A 21,042-nucleotide genomic window follows, 5' to 3' on the forward strand; every position below is an offset into this window, starting at 1 on the left:
TGTCCCCTGTTTCCTCCGTTCTCCTGTCCCCTAGCCTCCCCTGTGCCCCCCTACTGCAGGACAATGGCAGCCGGCCCCCCATATGCCCATCAAGTGGGGACCTATGTCCATCCCGCAAAAGCAAGGACGGGATGCGGGTGGCACGTACTTCCCTGCACAGTGACCCAGGCAAGAGCCCTAGAGCAGGCACGTCAGGGCCGTGGGGGCAGCAGCACCCCCTCTGTGTGTCCATCTGTTCTCCTTCAGAAGCTACAATATTTGGGAATTTAAGTCTGTCTGGTGATGCAGGATTTTGGGAGGGAAAAGGGGCACGAGAGCCCCACGGTGCCCTCTGGGGAAGACGTGACCCTGCCTGGTTGGGCAGGACGGAGGACGGCACCTGCTCTGGGGTCTGGCCGGAGGCTGCACCACCGGGGGGCAGCAGCGCCCTGGCAGGCACCCCTCCGAGGAGATCTTCCAATGCCCTGGTGTCCTGTTCGGCGTCCCTCATGGGACCAGGGCCCCTGCTCCTCCTTCAAAGGACCGCTCCCCGTGACCGCTCTTTACCCTCTGGCCTCTCCTGGAGGGTCCCCCCAGTCGGGGGCCTCTGGGGGCTTTTCAGATAGAAGACTGGACAGGAACGGTAGGGATAAGACCATGAGACCGAACACGTGGGGAGAATGGGACCCTCGTCTGCCCCGAGGCGGAGTGCTGCCACTTGGTGGCCGGCGGCTGTGGGGCATCCTTGGACCTGTGGACGTGGACACCAGGGAGGAGGGGGTCTGTTGGACGTGGGGTCAGACCTGAGTCAGCAGGACGGCTGGGAGGAGGCCCGTGCGAAACATACAGTGACATGCGGGACGCAGAGCCCGGTGTCCCTGACGTGCGGGGACACTGACCTCAGGGTACACCACCTGCTCCACGCAGCCCCGAGGGATATGGCGTCCCTGCCTCCACAGGCTCCCACACGGGCCCCCAGGGCAGAGCGCAGGGCCCAGGTGCTGCACACGGGTGGTGAGCATCAGCCCTTGATGTCCCTCTAACAACAGAGGTTAGAGGGACTGGCAGTGCCCGGACTTCCCAAGGTCCCCGGCCACTTGGAGACCAGAACCTCCTGGTCAGGGCCCCCCGATCCAGTGGACGACTGAGGGAGCCCCAAGGGCCGGGGTCCCCTCCCTGTGCTGCCGCGTCGGCCTCTGCTGGGCAGCGAAGGGCGCGGGCTCACGGCCTCGTCCACGCGGGGAGGCCCGGCTGGCAGACGTGCGGCCGCCGGCCTGTACCCGCCCGCTCCGCTCCCTTCATCTCCCGCGTCCACGGCGTCCCTCAGGAAGCTGTCACAGCCAGCAGGAGCAGCCCCAGTCCTGCCTTGCGCTCGGGAGCCCCACCAAGGCCCCCAGAGTCATGTAGACGCCCGTGGGACTGTCGCCCTCAGAAACGTGAACTTTAATCTTGCTCCATAAACTGCCCTCCTCTTAAAATTTTAAGTAAGCGGAGCTCGTGTAAAGAACAGTGAATTTTATGTTAATTTCTGGGGGAAAACGTGGACATCGCTGTGGAGTCTTGATTTGAGGAATTTCCAGACCAAAGGAAAAGCGGAGGGACAGGCAGGTGATGAGTGAAGGTAGCCGAAGGGCCCAGCGACGATGGCAGGAAGGGTGTCTTTCCCGTGCAGGGGCCTCGTGCCCCGCCCCCCGCATGGGCGCTAGGGGAGCAGCTCCCAGGCTTGTGGCAAGCCCCACCCCCCATCCCCGACAGGGGCCCCAGCAGTTAGAAGGCAAAGTGGCAATTTGCTGCCAAATCATGTGGGTGACAGGAAAGGTTAAAGCGTCGAAGGCTGGAATTATCTTTCTAAACGTTTTCAAAGTTATAATTAACGCGTAAAGCCTCCAAAACATTTTTCAAATATTTTTTAAACGTTGTGTTGGGTGCTGTTTACTTTGTTTTGCGAGGACCAAATAACCGGGTGCCCGTGCACGTATAAAATTCAGTTTCCTCCGGGGTGACGGTGTTCGTGGAACTGCCTTCTGTTGACACGAAGCCCTGAAGGCACAGGGAGACGTGCGCACCTGTTCCTTCTGTCCCTGCAGTGCATCCGCGGACGGAAGGCCACCCTGGAGGAGCTGCAGACGGTGCATTCGGAGGCGCACGCCCTGCTCTATGGCACGAACCCCCTCAACAGGCAGAAACTGGACAGTAAGAAACTTCTAGGTATTTCAAGGCCTTCTTTACCTTTACCGCCCGCGCTCGCCGGCCCCGCCCCTTGAGCGCCGCCCACCGGGCGTGTCCTGCGCCTGCGCGGCGCGGGGCCTGCACCAGGTACTGAGGGGAGGGCGGGCGGAGGCTGCTGGTTTCGTGCCTGGGCCGGGGGTGCTGCCGCCACGGCGGGCGAGAACCGCCAGTCTTGCGGAACGTTCCGTGGCAGGGCGTAGACGCTGGTGGCAGATCGGGGGATACTCCAGCCGCGGACCTGCTGCCAGCCCTCTCCGGCAGTGAGCCCGGAGTCCGGGAGGCAGGGGCAGCCCCACGCGGGCTCCCCGCGGGGTGGGGGGCTTCCGCGCTGGTGGGCCTGAGCGAAGGGACTTGCTGACCGGCGTCTCCCGCGTCAACGCCCCAGGAGGCGGGGGGGGGGGGGGGGGGGGGGGTCTGAGCAGGGACCTCCAGCACAGGCAGGTCCGGAGCCTCCGGGCCCTCGGGCTCCTGGGCGCAGACCCCACCCCCGTCATGACCTGTCCGGGGCACCTTGACCCCAGCCTCCCAACCACCTTGAACCTGGAGGGACACGGGGGGGTGGCCTCCTCCCCCCTGTCACCAAAGGCTCTGCTCAGGCTGTGCTGGGCGATCCCACCACGGTGTGGCCGGTCACTCCCTCGGTGCGCGCGTGGGTGTGTGCCCTGCTTCACGATGCAGTCGTTTCCTCCCTCGGGGAGCGCGTCTTCTGTGCTAGAAATGCTGTAGGCATTGAGGTAGCTGACACGAATGAAGCGCTTTAGTCTTTGGAGGGGGTGGAGCTAGTGGCCAGGAGGAGATCCGGGTCCTGTCCTAGGGCGGCCAGTCGTATTACTCCCTGAGCCCCATTGCCCTGTGGTAACAAGGCTTTCGGACGATGTGAACCCTTGTTCTGGGGACATAGGAGCCAGCAGCACAGGAGAGCCTGGGGGCTGGACGGCAGGGGGACGGCAGGTGCCAGAAAGTGCCCTCCCGAGCTAGGGCTGGGGGTGGACACCCCCAACTTGGGGGGCTCGGCACGGCCACTGCAGAGACCTGGGCCCGGGACAGAGGGTGGGGAGGGGTCACATCCGGGGCTGGCCAGAGGTTCTGAGAGGCCTCCCCTGCCCCAGGCAGACATTGCCGACACCTCCTCAGAGAATGACCGGCCCTACGGAAGCTGACGGGATCCCAACGGGGAGCCACCAGTTCGTGAGCCCACTGTGTGCCCGGAGCTCCCAGTGGCTCTTAGGTCCTCAGTCTTATGAATAGATGACCAAGGATTATTCCCACCCCCCCCCCCCCAGGGAAGCGCTTCGTGGGAGAAAGATCCTGAAACAGGGCAGCTCAGAGGACAGATTTCTGGGACAGATCGGGGACACTGTGAAGAAAACTGAAGCTGTCGTTACCCATAAAGAGAGCTACCACGTCCACGTAACGTGGACAAGCGCAGCCAGCATGGAGGAGACCCAGAACACTCAAGCCACATCAGACAGTAGAGAGTCCCAGGCTGGAGGGGAGGTGGGCTCCATCCCCTAGGAAGCAGGGCAGAACAGGGGCAGGACCTGGACAACGGGGAAGAATGAGAAAATCCAGGGAGCGTTCCTGCCATGCAGAAGCTTCCGGGGAAAGTGAGAAAAAGGGAGGAGAGCATCATAAAGCAATCACGGGCGAGCCACGGCTGCCCGGACCCTCTGAGGGGTGGCAGGGACAGTGTTGGAATGGTGGGAACGAGGGGACATGAGGAGGTGCGTGAGATTCCAGGGCGAGCGCCCCACGACAGGGGTGCCGCCTCGCCGGTTCCAGGCAGAGACCTTCCCCACCTGCAGCCGTGGCCGAGCCAGGAGGGGCGAGGAGGAGCTGAGCGGAGGCCTTTGCAGACACCCTTTCTCCAGGAGGACGTGCAGAGCGAGGTCGAGGGGCCACCAGGCCGCGGGTGGGAGAGCCCGCTGCCTTGTCCGTTCTGGCTGCTGTAACCAGGCACCACAGACAGAGGCCAGAGTCTGTCGCTTACAGGCCGGCAGCGGGAGGGCTGGGATCGAGATGCCACACGGGGTCACAGGCTCTTTCAAATCACAGGTCTCGCTGCCTCCTCTCTGGGGCCCGAGGGGAGGGAGCCTGGCAGGGTTTTCCGAAGGCACTGACCACGCCCACCAACGCGCAACCCTCGTGACCTGACTGCCTCGAGCCCCGCTTGTAACACTGCCCCCCTGGGCGTCAGGGTCCCGTTGTGTGAGTCCAGTCACAGAAACCAGCCCCCAATGGGATTTGCTCCCCACGTGGAAGCATCCAGAACACCCTGGAGCAGTGTGGCTGAGGGCTTGTGCCAGCGTCTTGTTGGGCTCCCTCCTGCCATGCTCCCCAGACCTTGCTGCCGGTGCTGGCTGGGGGCTCACTTCTCCCACCCGGAGGGGGAGCCGGGGCCTGGTGGGTTCAGAACGACACCAGAGCTGCTTGTCCTTCTGGCCACATGGTGGGTCTGGTCCACGGCCTGGCCAGGTGCCCTGGCTGCCGGGAGCTCTGCTCCCCAAGACCCCCTGGGAGCCCCAAGAGAGCTAACGCCAGATATGCCCCAGAGACCCTCCCACCCCAGCCTGTTCTGTCACAAGAGCCATCACCCCACAGAGGTACTTCTGTCCTCTGTTTACACAGCAGGGTTTGTCTTTGCTACTCAAGTCGGTTTTTCAAAGCCCAGCCGTCGTGGTTTAGGGTACGCTGTAGGAGGTGACACCGTAAGATGTGTGGGGACAGTTGGCCAGAACGGGAGGGAGGTTCCCCAGCTCCCTGTGGAGAAGGGCATGCTGTGTGCTCTGTCCCTCAGTCGCGGGGTGTTCGTGTGTGGACTGCAGTGTGCCCAGGGTCCCGGCGGTCGTGGAGTGGGACTCGGACAGAGGGTGGAGGTCTGAGCCGCTAGCTCCAAGGGCAGGACTGCAGGTGCAGGAGGACAGGTTGCTGGTGGAGGGCTTGGGGACCGGCGGGGCGAGAAAAGGTGGGAACCCGGGCAGAGCATGTCCAGAGAGGGGAGCTTCAGAAAGGAGCCTTCCAGGATGTGGACGGTGGGGAGGTGGCCAGTGGCCTCAGGGACGAGCTGAGCAAGGAGGCTGCGTGAAAAAAGGCCAGTGCGGCGCGACAGGCAGGGCGGCCTCCAGGACCCTGTGGGAAATGCCGCTCCTTCCAGGGCGGCACCTCGGCTGCCTGGAACATCTCCAGTACGGGAGAGGATCCTGTGGGCCCCATCGGTGCCACCGAGGCACAGCACCAGTAAGCCCCCAACGTCACGGTCCCTGGGGCTGGCTGGACGGCCCCACAGCGGACGGCAGTGTCTACTCTGTCCCAGGCGAGCGCACTGAATGGCTCCCACGGCTGTCCCCGCTCTTAGCAGGGGGCTCGTCCCAGCTCAGCCCCTGCTCCCTTGCCTGCAGCCAGAGGCCCGGGTCAGCTGAGCCGCCACCAAGGGGCCTTTTGCACTTGTGTGTTGTCTTCTGACCGTGAAGTTGGGCCGGGGAGAGGCGGGTCACGGGGAGAGGCGGGCCCGGATGCTCCGGCAGGGGAACCGGCCAGGTCTGGGGGCTAGTTTCACACTCGGTTTAGGACGGATGGTGAAGGAGAGACGCGGGCGTATGCGGGGTCTTCAGGGAGGAGGGCCTGGAGCTCTCCTAGTGGCTGGCCCTGCAGCGGTGCCTCCTGGGCCCGGGTCCGTGTGGTGTTGCCCCTCCTCACTCAGGCCCCCGAAGCCCCCCTCCTGTTTGTGTCGTCCTCACACCTGCTCCTCCCCCGCCGCGATGCAGCCGTCCGAGTGAGCTCCGTGTGTCTTTTGTGGTGGCAGAGCCTGTGTCGGCAGTGCGTGAGCGTGTGTGCGTGGGTCACGCCGGCGAGGCCCTAAATCGTCGCTTCCTTTTGCTTCCCTGCTACATGCTGTTTCGAAACCCATTCCCATCGCTCCAGGGACACCTAACCGGCTACCTTCTCTCCTCTCGGGATCCGTTTTGAGAGTCCCGGTGATTGTGCTGGTAACCAGGCGTCCTGTCGTCAGTCTGACTGTTCCAGACCTAGTACAGTTGGGCGTTATCTTGTTGCTAACAGAACCCTAATTGGGCACGTGAGCACCACCGCGTGAGTTCCCTCCCTCTTCAAAGCGAGTCTTCTAAGCCATGTGCCAGAAGACCCGCGTGGGCGCTGAGGTGCAGGGCCGCTCGGCTCGGCCGACGCACACCGTGGACGCTGAGGGGTGTGGGTCTCGGCCCTCCGTGCCTTCTGACGGCCGGCACCTGGAAAGGGGAGCCTGGTCGGATGGCCGCGTGGCGCCTGGCAGCGCTCGGGAGGGGTGAGACCCCGTGTGGGGAGCAGCGGTGCCTTCCCCACGCCCGCGGGCCCACCAGCCCACCTCTCAGCAGCTGCGCTGATTGGAAAAGCAAGGTGGCCCTTCACACATCCGCGCCCGCTCCGCCCGGACGTTTGTGGCCTCGCCGAGGTGATGGTGGCCCCGGACTACGGGAGGCCCGAGTGAGCCACAGGCGAGGAGGTGGCTGGGGACAAGTGAAAATGAGCTGTGCTGAGAGCCGGCCACGGTTCCTCGGGAGCTGTTTCCGGAACCGCTTTCCTGTCCAGAAGCACATGCTTAGTGCCCACCCAGGAATGCATGAGGATCGTACCTTTTCTTTCTATTTCGGTCTTTGGTTGCTGGCTAATGAGCAAAGTCAAAATATTTAGGTGATTTATGCTTTTAACGTAGACAGTATTGGCTCTGATTTCAAAAAGAGAAATCTAGTCTCTTAGCAGAGCCTCCTTCCACTTGGACTTAGGCACACAGATCTGTCCGAATGCATACACACGGGCCTGTGGATTATCCGGGAGGAAGCTCTTTAAATCCCCCACGCCGTGTTCCTGTGTTACAATCTTCCATGGTGGGCAGAGAGCCCGTCATGAAGCCCCAGGGCCTATCGAGGACTCCGCACCGGTCCCAGGACTCAGTCGATGACCTAGGCCATTAGGTGGGCCTCTTCCCGGACACGGGGCAAAGCAGGACGGCAAGAGGCCCGGCGTCCGTGCCCTCTGCTTCCCCGGGCCCGCTCCCCCAGCCCACCTGCTCCCTGCGGCGGCTCCCTGCAGAGGGTCCCTCACGGTGCAGGCCGGGCAAGCCCCTCAGGAGCCACCCTCCCCTGCCCTACACGTCCTGCCTGGCCCCCCACCCACTCACACATCTGTGTGTTCCCGGCTGTGGGCCGGCCGCGGGCATGAGGGAAGGCAGGCAGACGTGTCCCCACCCTCACAGGGCAAACTATCAGAGTATATGGCAGCGGGAGCCGCGGATCCAGGCCGTGGCAGTCAGCAAGACGGGGCACGAGGCAGGGTGCAGGGAGAGGCCGGTCTGAGGTCGGGACCCCGCGTCCAGGCATTTCAGAGGTGGGAGGGGCCGGGTGGATGTAGGGTGTGCCGTGGCCCCGGGCGAACGTGAGTGTCGTGTATCACGTGAGCAGCGGGAGGGTGCGGGCCGGGGCTGGCCCGTGACGTGGCCCCCGGTGGCTCGGTGCCTAGTGTGGTCCACGCCGGGAGTCAGGATGAGGTGGGCACGGGCGGGGCCAGAGTCCGGCCCGGGCCTGTGGTCCCAGTGGTATGGCTCACGGGCATCTAGAAGGGGGGAGGGGCCCCCCGCAGTGGGCGCAGCCCTGCCACGTCCAAACAGGAGGCCAGGGGTGCCTGGTCGGCGCAGTTAAGTGTCCGACTCGGGGTTTCTGCTCAGGTCAGGAGCTCACGGTTCCTAAGTATGAGCCGCATGTCGGGCTCTGTGCTGGGCACGGAGTCTGCTTGAAATTCTCTCTCGTCCTCTCCTCTCTTCCTCTCTCAATCTCTCTCTCTCTCACTCTCTCTCTCTCTCTCTCTACCCCTCTCCCTCCCTCTCTCAAAAAAAAAAAGAGGAGTCCGAAGCTGGCCTAAGGAACCCGCCAGGGGAGGCCTAGGGGCCACGGGGGCAGGGTGCATACGGGAGCAGCGGGCGGCGCAGAGCGGGTCTCCTGGGCCACCTCCCCAGGCACGCGGCCACATGGAGCCCTAGGGGGGCAGGTGCTCTCTGTCCTTTGTGACAGGTGAGTCGTAGGCTGGTTGCCAGCCAGCGCTGGATCACCCTGAGGAAGACAGTCCCGGTCTTTGCCACCAGGGCTCAGGCCCGAGCCCCGTGGGAGAGGGGACTTGCCCCGGTGCCGCTGGCCGGGGAGGGCCTTCCGGGTGGCCAGCTCCGCTCTGTGTGGTTTCCTAGCTGTGTCCGTGTTTACAAGTGGGGAGGGGGTGTCGTATTCCCATCCCCCCGGGATGCTCCGCATGATTCCGGGCCCTTCTTTCTCCCTCGTTTGTAGCCGGGGGCGGGTGGTGCGGCCGGAGCCACGAACCCGGGAGGATGAGGGCCAGCGGGGAGGCTCCCTGAGGGGCCGGGTCAGGTTGCTAAACAGCGAGAAGTTCTGGGGACACCACCTCTCGGCTCATCCCGTGCACGGTGCGCCAGCTCAGGCTGGAAGGAGAGCCCGCCTCTCGGTGCAGACCCCCAGAGGGGTGACCGTTGCCTCGGGGAGGGGGAGGTCTGTCCACGGGGACTGTCCCCCAGCAGCCACACGGTGATGCCGAGGTACCTGTGACGCCAGCGGGCCCCTTGGAGTGTGGCTGTGTTGTGCACCTTCCACAAGTGCCAGCGCCCCTGGGCACCCCGTTCCCGGAGCCCGCGCCGCGCTCCCTGTAGGCGGGGCGCCTGTGACCTTGCCCTCCTGACCTTGACTGTCCTTCTCCCCGCAGGCTCGCTAACCTCGGTGTTTGTCAGGCTGCCCTGCGGTGGTGTCGGGGTAAGTACTTCTTTAATGTGTAAATAATGTCCTGCTTGTTCTCGGGCCCCAGTGGCCGCAGAAACCGCTGCCCTGTTTTCCGCAGAGTGGATAATTGCTGCCAGGTGTTTTCCGTAAACAGGGTCTGGCGGGTGGGGCCGCCCCCCCCACCGGGCCCTCCCCCACCCCCCACCCCCCACACACGTGTGGCTTCAAAGGCCCGGGGCCTGGGAGCATTTGTAGCTGGAGTCGGGCACCTTCCTCCGGGGAGGCCGTCTGGCACGCAGGCGCGCCATGGGGAACAGGTCGGTCTCGCCTCCCAGCCTGCGGAGGAACAGCCTGCGCGTCTCGGCTCAGGTTGCGGTGGAACAGGGGTGTGTGCGATCGCTGTGTCCGACCGCCAGCCGGGGGCCCCGGGGAACCTCTGAAGGCCGTTGTGTTGGGGGGGGGAGGGGGCTGCTGCTTTTCTGTGAGCGATAACGCCCTCAGGCCGACCTGCTCAGGAGAGCCAGCGTCTTTTACGATTTCTGGTCTGGACGTCCACCCTGCCCGCGGCGCGGTGAAGGTCAGGTGTCCACCGCCAGAACTTCTTGTTAACGGGGAGAGGCCCCTATCCCAGCCCCCGGCTCCTGTCGCCCTGGATGACAGAGGGTTGGGGGGGGGCGAGAGCGGGGCCCGGGGCTGCTGGCCATCGAGGCCGCGTAGCCCGTGAAATAGCGCAGTGGGCCGCGGAGGGAAGGGGCCGGCAGGACACCGCGGACAACAAAGCCGCTTCAGCGGAGGCCGCGCAGGGGCAGAGTGTGAGCCTAATTACAGATCGCAGGGTGAAGCCCCAGGTCTGGATTCTGTTATGGAAATGAAACAAAATTGTTTTCTTCCTGAGTCTTTACAAAACTCGCTGCTTTGAAAATTATCCCGTCAGAAAGAGAATAAACGGCATTTACTCATACCACCACCAAGCCCCCTAGAGTTATTTTATTTTATATTGTAAGTAGGCTGCAATCTCTTAATTCGGGGCAAATTTTTGGCCAGACTTGAAAAGGCTTGGATTCGGCTGCCCTGCAGCCAGCGCGCCGTGCGAGGCAGGATTTGTAATTTGCAAAAGGGAGAGAGAGCTCAAGTCGGGCCTGGGGCCTGGAGCCAGGCAGCCCCCGCCGAGGGTGCATCCAGATCTGAGCCCCTGCAGACCAAGCAGCACCCACCTTCACATCCGGGCATGAGAGCGCTGAACTGGGTAGAGGAAGCCTGGGGACTCACTGGTAGAAGGCGTGAACCGTAGGGTCTTTCGGGGATGGCTGTCTTTCGAGGCCTCTCCATAATCCCTGCTCCCAGGAGGGTGGAGAAGCACTTTGCGTGTGTGGGCTCGGCGTCACTGGTGGGGTCTTGGGAAAGCCAAGCAGACCCCGGGAACCTAAGTGTGGGTGGGAGTGTGCGTGTTCTGGGTGCTGACGCAGGTGAGGAGGGGCCTCTCCGCTTTTCCTGAAAGTTACTCTGAATTAACATTTAGGGTGTGGGATGGTGTTTTCAGGTTGTTTGCAGACCCCTTTTCCCTTAACTGTGCTGAAAGGAGAGTTTGAAGTCATTGGAAGCTTCTTTCAAACCAAATGAAAGGATCCGCTGCTTTGCTCACCTCCCGATCTTTTCCATCTTCCCCTTAAGGGGACATGGTGTGGGTGAATCCCCCTCCCTGCTGGCCCTGTGGCCCCCTCGCTGGCCTGGGCGCCCTGAGCAACGTGGCTCCCCAAGGGCCGTGGTGTGCCCGGCACCGGCCGCCTCCGGTACGTCCCTTCTGAATCTCTGCAGGAAGTGTCCTCCAAGTTTTCCTCTGCTGGAAGAAACGTAGCAGCCCATTTGCACTTTGGTTCCTTGTTCAAGCTCCTGCAGTGGCAATGGCCCTCCTGCCCCGCCCTCGCCGGGGCTCTTGCCCCTGGAACTCAGGGCCGGAAGGCAGCCATCCCAGGCTGGCCCAGCAGTGGCAGCCTGGGACTCTGTCCTTCCCTCTGGACAAGACATCACAGGGCTTCCGCCCCGGGGTCACACCCAGAGACCCGTCAGAGCGTGCACCAGGCTGGTTCCCTGGGCTCAGAACCCAGAATCCTCACGTTTTGAGGAGAAGTAACCTGAGTGGTTTTGCGTAACTGCCTTTGGTCCTCGGGGGCAGCATCCACGCCAGCCTGCCCTGGACACCCTCGTCCTCCCTCCTGGGAGGCTCAGCAGCGGTGGTGGGATGCCCCTGCCACTCGCCCGAGGACCGTCCCCTTCGACTGTGATGAATCGGTTCTGCAGCTGACGTAGGTCGGCCTGGGCCAGCTCTTTTGAAAAGCTGCTTCCGTGACTAGCGGGATGGTATCGTTTACAACAGAAGCCGCTCTTTGAAAGTCGAATATTAATGCCGTGCAGAGTCGGCAAAGTGCAGAGCATTCTTTTGACATTTGGAAACTGTTTAAAGAACACAGAGGTTTGCTCACTGCAGAGAATAGCCGTCCTGCGGAAATGGCTTGAACCCCTCATAAATGTATTTTCAGTCGTCTTGCTTTGAAGACGAAGCTTCACGAGTTCATTGCGGGAAATGCAACCCCTGCATAACGGTCGGTGTCTTGGCCAGGCGGGCAGGAGCCCGGCTGCGCCCGGACGGACCTGGGCAGGCCCCAACGGGGCTGTGTCACCTCTGCGTGTCGCTGTGTGGGTGGCCTCGGTCTCTGGAGTTCCAGAGCGTTCAGCGCTCGGAGGGGCTGATTTGTTGCGGGGGAGGGGTCGCTCTCAAATGGACTTCGCAGGCACCACGCTGCAGGTAACAGGCTTGTGACTGCACTGCTCCTCCGAACCTTCACCTTGGCCTGGCATCCGGGGGGGAGGGGGGCTGTGTGCTCCATCTTGGCGCTCCGATCCCACCCAGGCCCCTACAAAGTGACTTCCGGAACTGGCCGCTCCAATTTCTTGGTCGTCTTCAATGCCCACATCAGCCAGACACATTGGACATGTGTCTCCGTAAACAAACAAGCCAGGACGCAGACGGGAATTACCTGACCACGTTTTCCCGTGCGGGGTGCGCGGCCTTCCAGGAGGTCCCTCACGGGCTGGCTCCTCCCTTCCCACCCCACGCTCCCGTCAGACATGCGGAGTGGCTCATTCTCTTCAGCACAAAGTAAAGTCAGACTCTGGAGGGACCAGTTCTTCTTAGGTTTCGTTTTGCTGTTAGCATCGCTCACCTGCCATGAAAGCAAACAGGAACAGAGCTCGGTGCGCGAGACGCCCCTGTCTGAGCCTCACGTACATCGGGGCACTGGAGGAAAGCAAGGGCACATCGGGTAGGGGTAGAGGTGCTCATGTCCCATTCCTGCTGCGTTTATGGTTCTTTTCCCGTTTGGTATTTTCTGGCATATCTTAAAAAAAAAAAAAAAAAGGTGAGGCCGAATGTGAGCTGGGTGTGTCCTATAATCAGTAAAAGAGAAGCGAGCAGCCCCGTACTGGGATTTTGCAGGGAAAGCCCCCAGGCTCCACAAGCCCCCAGCTGCACGGCCCCCACAAGAGTCAGGGGGCGGGGTGACAGGCCGAGACACGCCTCACTGCAGGGCCCTTGTCTCCACAGGTGGACAGCGACACTATATGGAACGAGGTGCACTCGTCGGGCGCGGCCCGCCTGGCCGTGGGCTGCGTGGTGGAACTGGTCTTCAAGGTGGCCACGGGGGAGCTGAAGGTCAGTGGGGACCCTGCAGAAACCGGCCTGGAGGAAGGCTGCCAGAGGCTTTCCAGGGTGGGGGTGGGAGGACAGCCCCCGGTGGGTACCTCTAGACAAGGAGGCGGTGACTGGGGGAGGGTGGCTCCTGTCCAGGGGCGAGGGTGGGCCCTGTCCCGTGGGTCCCCACTCATCGACGGGAGCACCTCCGGCCTTGGTGAAAGTGCGTGATAGCACAGCGGCTCTCGAAGCTTCGGTCTCAGGAGCACCTTACACTCCCAACAACTTTGAAGAACCCTGAGAGCTTTTGTGTACGAGCTGTGTCATCACCCCGACCATACGAGAGATTCAAGCGGGATTTTCAAAACTGCTTATTAACTTGAAAATAGCAGCGACGCCTGTCTTAGTGGGTCAGGCAGTCTCAGACCTGCTCCTGCACGAGTCTGTGGCCCCACAAGGCGTGGGCGTGCGAGAGGGGACGGTGTTCGCATAGCTTTCTCAGACAGCGGTGCAGATTCCTTCTTGATACTCCACTGCGGTTGCATACGTGGAAGTTTCTGGAAGATGAGTTGCAGTGCAGAACCTGAAACGATAGCAGTGGGATCCTCTCCTTGGCGTTGAACCCACTGGTCTGTTGCAGGTTGGACAGGGCACCCGACCCAGTGCGGCTCATTTGGAAGTCCTGGCTCATGAGTTAGGCAGACACACCTTCCAGAATCTCGACACAGTCTGTTGCATAGTATTTAAAACATCACTGATTTTCGAAACCGTTACTCTGGGCGCCCATCTCCTCGGGAAGGTCGTGTGAGAGCAGGCAGGAGCTGGCCGTGAGCTTCTCAGATGACGCTACGGTCTCGCCCTGCACCCACTTCCCCGTCCTTCCCTTTTGTTCACTCAACGGGGGAACTTTCACGAAGTCAATACGTTTGATCCCGGCATCACACGTCCTCGGGCAGAGCTGCTGTCCCCTCGGGCCTGCTGGAGAAAACGGGCGGAGGGCCTATGCGTCCCTGGCATTGCCGGCTCCTGTGGCACCAGCCGCCTGCCTCCCTTGCCCTGGCACCGTGGTGATGGAGTCTTAGGATGGGGGCATGGAGACCCCCGAGGGGGTGCCGCCTGTGCTCAGAACCGGGTGCGGGGCCCACGCATAGGACGGTGTTGAGAGTGCGCAAAGCGGGGGCTCCCGTGTGAGTGCGTCCCTCCCTGAGCTGGTCCTGCAGCAGGCCCCGTCACCAATGCTCAGCCCGCCCCGGGGGCTGTTCCCAGCCTGACCACACAGCTCCCCGCGGGCCACACAAGAGGTGCCCGTGCACATCGTTTTCCGTGGCTGCTGAGCAGTGTGTTATGGTTCTGTAAAGCACACATGACCTACGGGTCCCGGGTGAGGGGGGCACCCTGTAGCCTCTGAGCTGTTTCCGCTGAGTAAATGGGTCACTTATTTTCTGCAGCGCCCGTGCCCCCTGGATCTGCGTCCTTCACGTTCAGCCCAAACTGGGGCAGGAGCCCCTTGTGCTCTGTCTGCACCCAGGGTTCCCATCAGGTGGCTTCTTGGGGATACCGGTCACGAACAGAGGGGGACCCAGGGTGCCCTGCCCACTCCTACCCAGATCCCAGAGCTGAGCAACTCCAGGCCTTCTCGTCGGGGAGCTATGGAAGGTCAAATGTCAGGGGCGAAGTCACCTTTCATCCTAGTAACCATGACAACCAGTAGACCTCCTTAAGAGCAGGGACCAGACGTCTGCCCCGTATCCTGTCCCACGGCTGTGTGCCCAGCTGTGCTGTGACTCTGTGTCCTCGTGTGTGGTCTGGGCTCATCTTCTCACTAACGTGAAACCCATCTTTCCTCCCTGCTTGTCCCCACCTGTCTGGTGCCGTGTGCAGAACGGCTTTGCCGTGGTCCGCCCCCCAGGACACCACGCGGAGGAGAGCACGCCCATGTAAGTAGGCGCGCGGCCATTATGGGCAGGGGCTGCAGGTTTCCGGTTCCTCTCGTGGGAGGGCTGGACTGCACTTGAGTGAAAATGGGGCCCCAGCTGGCACAGCTCCAGAGCCGCACAGGTGACCTTCACCCACCAGCTGTGGCGAGGTGGTGGCCTGAACCGGAGGGGGCAAGGAGAGGAACCTGCAGACATCTCTAGACATCTTCAGTCTTGTACAAAATTGGCTGGGGACTTAACCTGCACCAGAATGAGTTCGTGTGGTGCTTCATTGTTCTAGAACATTCCATCCAGACCCCTCAGGTCATCTCACATGTGGCCTTTTAGCTGACCTGCTTGTGGTTTGATACCAATGAGACTGACGTTTCAAGGTCGTGACCACAGGGGCCAGCTAGGTCTGGACTCCGTTTGGGGCTAGGGGTGCCTCTGACCATGCACACATCTGAGGCGCTGGCCGAGGTAGCGGGCGCGGCACGCAGATTGCCCCAGGTTTACCTGGGAGAGTCGGTGGCAGGTGGGGACCCACCTGGGGCAGAGTCACGGGGACCGGACCCTGGGCCTCACCAGTCGTGTACCAAGTGCCTTGGTGCCTGGGGGTGGGTTCGCCGTGATGCCATCTCGTGGGATGTGGGAGGGAAGGGCTCTGACGCCGCTGGTGTCAGTGGAGATAAGAGAGGAGACGTCCGGGCTGTGCCCCAAAGAGTAGGGTGGGTCGGACAGCACAGCGGGGACCGTGCATACGGAGCACGGCTGGGAAGCCGGCAAGCGCGGGGAGACGGAGGCAGACCCTGTCTTCAAGAGCAGCTAGAACAGGCTGAGGAGCCAGAGGCCAAACCCACACTCGTGAAGGAGCCTGGGGTCTGGCAGACAGGCGAGCGGGAGCCCCGTGTCCTCTAAATCTGGAAGCGAGGGCATCAGACCGCGGTCTGAGAGGGAATCTCCTTCCCGCAGCACAGGGAGCGCGGCCTCACCTGAGCAGCCCTGTGGCCTGGGGACGCCATGACCCAGAACGCTCCGTGGCATTTGGGAGCAAGATCCTCCTTTCCTGGAGGCCCTGTTCTGATTGGGGTCTAAGTGGTTGGGTGTCCTGAAGTGTACGAGCCGCGTGGGCTGGAAGGAAACGGGCAGCAGCGTGCTGGGTGGGTGCCCCGCGGGTGTTCGCACGAGCCATGGGTCGGGTCCCAGCCCCGGAGGAGCCCGCCAGGGGAGGGCTTACAGGTGGCTGGCCCGGATTCCAGAAACGGACCCCCCTGGGTTTCCCCACCTTTGTGGTAATTTAGGTGGAGGGGGCAGATGTGGAGAGTTTCAGTTTTACTTGAATTGGTTTGCTTTCTCACCCTCCTGAAGACTCTCAGGGTTAGTCAGTCACGGGATTGATTCTTGTGTCGTCGTCGCGTGTCTGAGAACGTGACAGGTGTGCAGTAAGCAAGTAACCTTTGTGACCTCTGGGCCTGTGCGCCGTCGGGCCCCTGCAGAGGCCGGCCCGTGCGCGTTCTGCGAGGTTCTGGGGCGAGGAGGCGGGGTGTCGGTACATCGAGGGAGGGGTGCCTCACCCCGGGGCACCTCGGTCCGCGTGCGGGAGACCCATGGGGGTCCGTCTGTGCCTCCGCGGTGTCAGTTAATGGAGCCGTGAGTTCACCAGACCCTCTCCAAATCTCACAGGGCTCTAGATGGTTCCGTCGCGTCTTGCGTAAAGGCGGATGAGAACCCGTGTTTCCTCTCCGTGTCTCCTCTCATCTGCAGGGGGTTCTGCTACTTTAATTCTGTAGCCATCGCAGCCAAGCTTCTCCAGCAACGGCTGGACGTGAGCAAGACCCTCATCGTGGACTGGGTAAGTGGGACCCCTTCCCCGAGAGGGGCTGGGGGCCGTGCGCCCCCCTGCTTCCCCGAGCAGACAGCATCCTTTGTGCGTTTCTCCCGCCCTGCACCCCCCTGCTTCCCCGAGCAGACGGCATCCTGTGTGCGTGTCTCCCTCCGTTGACCTTGCATTTGGGGACCTTAACTTCCTGGAAGCTACCTCAGAGACACAGGAAGTAAAAGCTCAGACTTGTTCCGAGTCCCTTTTACAGGTGCCCTCTGCCCGTCCTGCCAGTAGCCGGTTCCTGAAATGTCTAGAGCTATGCCCGTGACTGAGGGCGGCGGCCAGAAGAACTCGTGGAGAGGAGGGTTCAGGGGGGGCGGTGCCGGCCTCGACCTCACGCGCCCACCGCAGGGCCTGGGCCAGGCTCTCCCATGGCCAGACGTGGCATGTGCGTGTCAGACCCTCCTGATGGAAACTGGGTGATTACGCCCGTGTAGCCGCTGCCCCGTTTTCCTGCCGGGCCTGCCGCCTCCCCCCGGCCCCACTGCCTTGGGGGTGAACTGCAGTGTAAGAGCTGTAGGTCATGGCTGAGCTCCAAAAGCAGTTACACAAATGCTTGTCCCGGGGATGGACGTGGACGGTGTTTACTTTTTAATCCTCCTTCATTCTGTTTGGCATTTATGATTTACTTTATAAAATTTTTAAGGGAGAAGAAAAGCAGATAGATACCCAGGGGGGGATGATCCTTTGTGCCACGGACTCCTTCCCAGTTTGGGAAAAGAAACACCAAACCCCAGCCCAGCAGAAACCGGCAAGCTCTCAGGTGCCGGGCACTGGCCAGGGGCGCGTAGATGGCAGAGGCCGTGCTTAGCGTGCTCGGGTCCTCGTCCCCGTGTCCCCATGAGCCCGGCCTCCGCTCCTCCCAGAGGATTAGTTAGGGGTGCTGCCGAGGTGTTAAGTGCAGAGTGGTTCGTGACCACGTGGCTAACATCCCCTCGGTCCACGACGCAGGCGTGGCCAGGACGTGGGGGGAAGTCGATGGTTGTAGGGCTGCTGACCCCGGTGTGCACCCCCACGGGAAAGGGCACACGCACGTGCAGGGCTGCGTCAGGTGCGGAAGGTTCCCGTCCCCGCAGCCTTGGTGCACGTCTGCTCAGCTGTGGTGGCTTTCTGGTTGATGGGATCAGGTGTCTGTCCTGCCGCATCGCTTGTGGTGAGCACAGATAGCTTTTACGTTTTTTTTTTTTTAACATACTTTTTTTAATGTTTATTTTTGAGAGACAGACAGAGACAGAGTGTGAGCAGGGGAGGGGCAGAGAGAGGGGGGGAGACAGAATCCGAAGCGGGCTCCGGGCTCCGAGCTGTCCGCACAGAGCCCGACGCGGGGCTCGAACCCACACACCGCGAGATCATGACCTGAGCCGAAGTCGGACGCTTAACTGACCGAGCCACCCAAGCCCTCCTCACAGACAACTGTTATAAATAACAAAGATACCAAGCAGTTCCCAGGCTGTAAAATCACTGACTTGCCCACAGCTTCTCACACGTGTGAAGCCGGCTGCCCATCCTGGTGGCCTCTCCGGTGCTGACCCGGGCCGTGCATGGCCTCAGGCCTGGGAGGAAGCCCGGCTGCCCTGCCCCACTTTTGTGCTTTTGCCACGCAGGCATCGTGATCAGAAGCGGTTTGGGCCCGGGCGGCTCCGTCAGTTAAGCGTCCAGCTCTTAGTTTCGGCTGAAGTCATGACCTCGTGGTTTCGCGGGTTTGAGCCCCACACCGGGCTGTGTACTGACAGCACAGAGCCTACTTGGGATTCTCCCTCTCTCCCTCCCTCTGACCCTCCCCCTTCATGCTGTCTGTCTCTTTCTCCAAAGAAAGAAAGAAACTTAAATTTTTTTTTAATATAAATAAAAATTAAAAAAAAAAAAAAAAAAAGCAGTTTGTTGTTCGAGCCTGGGGCCCAGGACCCCCGTGCTGTGTGCACCTGTCCCTCCCGGCCCCACGGGATGGCCTCCTGCTGCACCCCAGTGTCCGGCACAGAGCCGACACCTCACACATGCTCGAAGGGGAACGGCTGCAGTCCGCTCCCTTCTCAGAGACGTGGCAGTGGCCGGACGGTTTTGTCTGGGAAACCGTGGCCTCTGGGTGGGGCTGAAACGCCCCACCCTCTTCCCCCTTGCCGGAAGCTGCACTGTGGCACGGTGCCGAGGGCGAGGGAGGCAGACGAGGACACAGCCTGGGGCTGTACTTTCTGTCCCTGGGCCCTGCTCCCTCGGGGCCCTGCGCAGGCGCCCAGCCACGCTGGGAGCCCAGAGGCGTCCCGCTAGCGCTGGGTCCTCTGCTCCCTGCCTCCCAGGACGTGCACCACGGAAATGGAACCCAGCAGGCCTTCTACAACGATCCCAACGTCCTCTATATCTCCCTTCACCGCTATGACGATGGGAACTTCTTCCCGGGCAGTGGGGCACCAGACGAGGTGAGCAGGGGCCACCCACCCGCCCGTGTGCCGGGCCGCTCTGCAGGTGAGAGGGCAAGTGCGCGCAGCCCCTGCACACGCACAAGCCAGGCCTCCCTGCTCGCGTTCATCCCAGCGACGGCAAGCAGGCGTGGGCTGAATTCCATCACGTGCCCACGGGGGCTTTATCTGGCCTGTGGTTCCAGTGACAGACTGGCCATCACGTCTGGCTCCAACATAGGCAGATGTGAGAGAGCCCGGGCACCCTTCCTCCTGCCCATTCCTCTCATCCGTCCGTTGGGCAGGGCGCCGTGCTGTCCCTCAGCTGTCCGGGGCCACACGGGAGGGGGGATTGGCGGCTCACAGGCTCCTTCACGGCCCCCGAGCCCCCGGCAGAGCCTGCCCTCGCTCTGAACACAGAGGCCCCGACACCCAGGGGAGAAGTTTAATCGGACTCCGGGCCTTATTTCCTGGAAGGAGGTAGGGAAGGATAGCCTCCTGTACTCGCATTTCGGTGCCTCTGTTGGTGTCTATGCCGCAGAGCCACAGGCCTTCAGACACTGCTGGGCCGTGGCCAAGGGAGAAGGGCGGCCCCACACCCCTCCAGGCACAGGTGGCCGAGAGCCCTCTCCCCGTTGTTGGGTCCTCGTGTCAGGGGCCCTGGGAGCACATGCTGGGGAGCACAGGACTCAGGCTTTGCTGCCGGGCCACTGAGCCAAGAGCCCCAGGCCTGTGACACCGGGGCCGGGTGCCCTCCAGTTGAGGGCCTGTGACACGAGCTTCTCTCTCCCACTCAGGTGGGCACAGGCCCAGGTGTGGGCTTCAACGTCAACATGGCTTTCACTGGTGGCCTCGATCCCCCCATGGGAGACGCGGAGTATTTGGCGGCCTTCAGGTAAGTGTCCCGGCTTCTTGTCCCACAGGGCACTTGTCAGACAATCGGCGGTTCCACACCAGTGTCCCAGCTCTTGCTCGGTTTTACTGATGTTCTTGGACCTTCCTCTTCCTACACACCCACACCCCGAGGCCCCTCTCGGGCAGGCCCCTCCCCTGGCATCCCTAGGGGCCCCACACAGGGGGGCATTTCTGTAGCAGCCTTTTCTCTTAGTTGGTTCTCAGAGCCTCAGCTGGAGTCTGAGACTGTCTTGTCACCTCTGTTCGGCAGCGGGTCCGTCTTGGGCTTTAAGCGAGACACGGGAACCCTTCTGGGTTTTGACGGTAAGGAAGTGACTGAGGCCCGGGTGAGGACCTCAGTGTGGGGCTCAGAAAGGTGGATGCTTGGTTCGGGAAGATTTCATGATCTCCCAGCTTTCCTTCCAGTGAAGTCCTTGTGGAACAATGAGAGGCAGGAATCCGTGTCCCGCCTTCCCTGCTGCGGTTCTGGGGAGGTGCGTGGCCGCCGTCTGCCCCGCTAGGACAGAGCTGTGCGACAGTTCCTTTAAACAGAGTGTTTGTTTTGTCATGAAATGGTGATCTCTCCTTTGATCTGGGCCAGGTTGAAGTAGTTCCTGCGACCAAACACAGACCCTCAGCAATGCAGGCTTTCTGCCACTTGTTTTAAGTGGCGGCCTCTCCCTTCTCCCCAGAATGTGGGGCTCTGGGGCCCCAGGGTCCCGTGAGGAGAAGGGTGCTGTTCAGCGTGCTAGGTCTCTCGGTCGTCGTTAGAAAACACTGTCGGTGCGCTGGGAATTGGAGCCCCGTGAAGTTTCCTCCCTGCCTGTTTCTCGAATTCCCTGCTCTCCTTCTGCCGTAAATATAAAGCACACGTGTGTACGCGTGATGCCTGTGTCTCTGTGGACATGCGTGTGCGTGTATCCACGTGCACAGGGCTGTGAGCGTGTAGGCATGTGTGCAGGTGCGAGAGCGTGTGCATGTGTGTCTCTGGCGGGGGTGGCTTCGTAGGAGGACACGTCTTTACACGTTCTGCCGTAGCACCCGCCGTGTGCTCCGGGGGACCCCACGGGGGCCACGGGACCCCTCGCGCTCGTCTCCGAACACAGTTCCGCTCCCCAGACTCGGAACAGGTTTTGGCTCTGGCACGATGCATCGCTGTGTGGATAGAAGCTCCTTCCCAGCTGCTCGTGGTTCACGGAAGTAACGGCTCAAATTTGGTTAAGTCGAGGCAGCAGGTTAGCTTCTCCAGCAACGAAGTTGGTTTTTATAATCGCGTCCGTCACCTCCCCAG

The 21,042-nt window shown here is 61.8% G+C and overlaps 1 protein-coding gene across 7 annotated transcripts in view; it reads left to right on the forward strand.

The window, feature by feature from the left end:
- Positions 1 to 21,042, forward strand: part of HDAC4 (histone deacetylase 4) — a 288,401-nt gene that overhangs the window by 243,448 nt on the left and 23,911 nt on the right. For 6 of the 7 annotated variants that reach the window (XM_058699324.1, XM_058699317.1, XM_058699332.1 and 3 more), the window contains 7 exons: positions 2,067 to 2,187; positions 8,965 to 9,011; positions 12,580 to 12,687; positions 14,548 to 14,603; positions 16,347 to 16,434; positions 18,759 to 18,878; positions 19,655 to 19,752. In XM_058699324.1, the coding sequence (XP_058555307.1) occupies positions 2,067 to 2,187; positions 8,965 to 9,011; positions 12,580 to 12,687; positions 14,548 to 14,603; positions 16,347 to 16,434; positions 18,759 to 18,878; positions 19,655 to 19,752 (638 nt within the window). The remainder of the gene's footprint in view (positions 1 to 2,066; positions 2,188 to 8,964; positions 9,012 to 12,579; positions 12,688 to 14,547; positions 14,604 to 16,346; positions 16,435 to 18,758; positions 18,879 to 19,654; positions 19,753 to 21,042) is intronic. The other variant, XM_058699308.1, reaches the window with a different exon arrangement.

The sequence above is a fragment of the Neofelis nebulosa genome, chromosome 2, assembly GCF_028018385.1.
Source record: "Neofelis nebulosa isolate mNeoNeb1 chromosome 2, mNeoNeb1.pri, whole genome shotgun sequence".
Taxonomy (NCBI): Eukaryota; Metazoa; Chordata; class Mammalia; order Carnivora; family Felidae; genus Neofelis; species Neofelis nebulosa.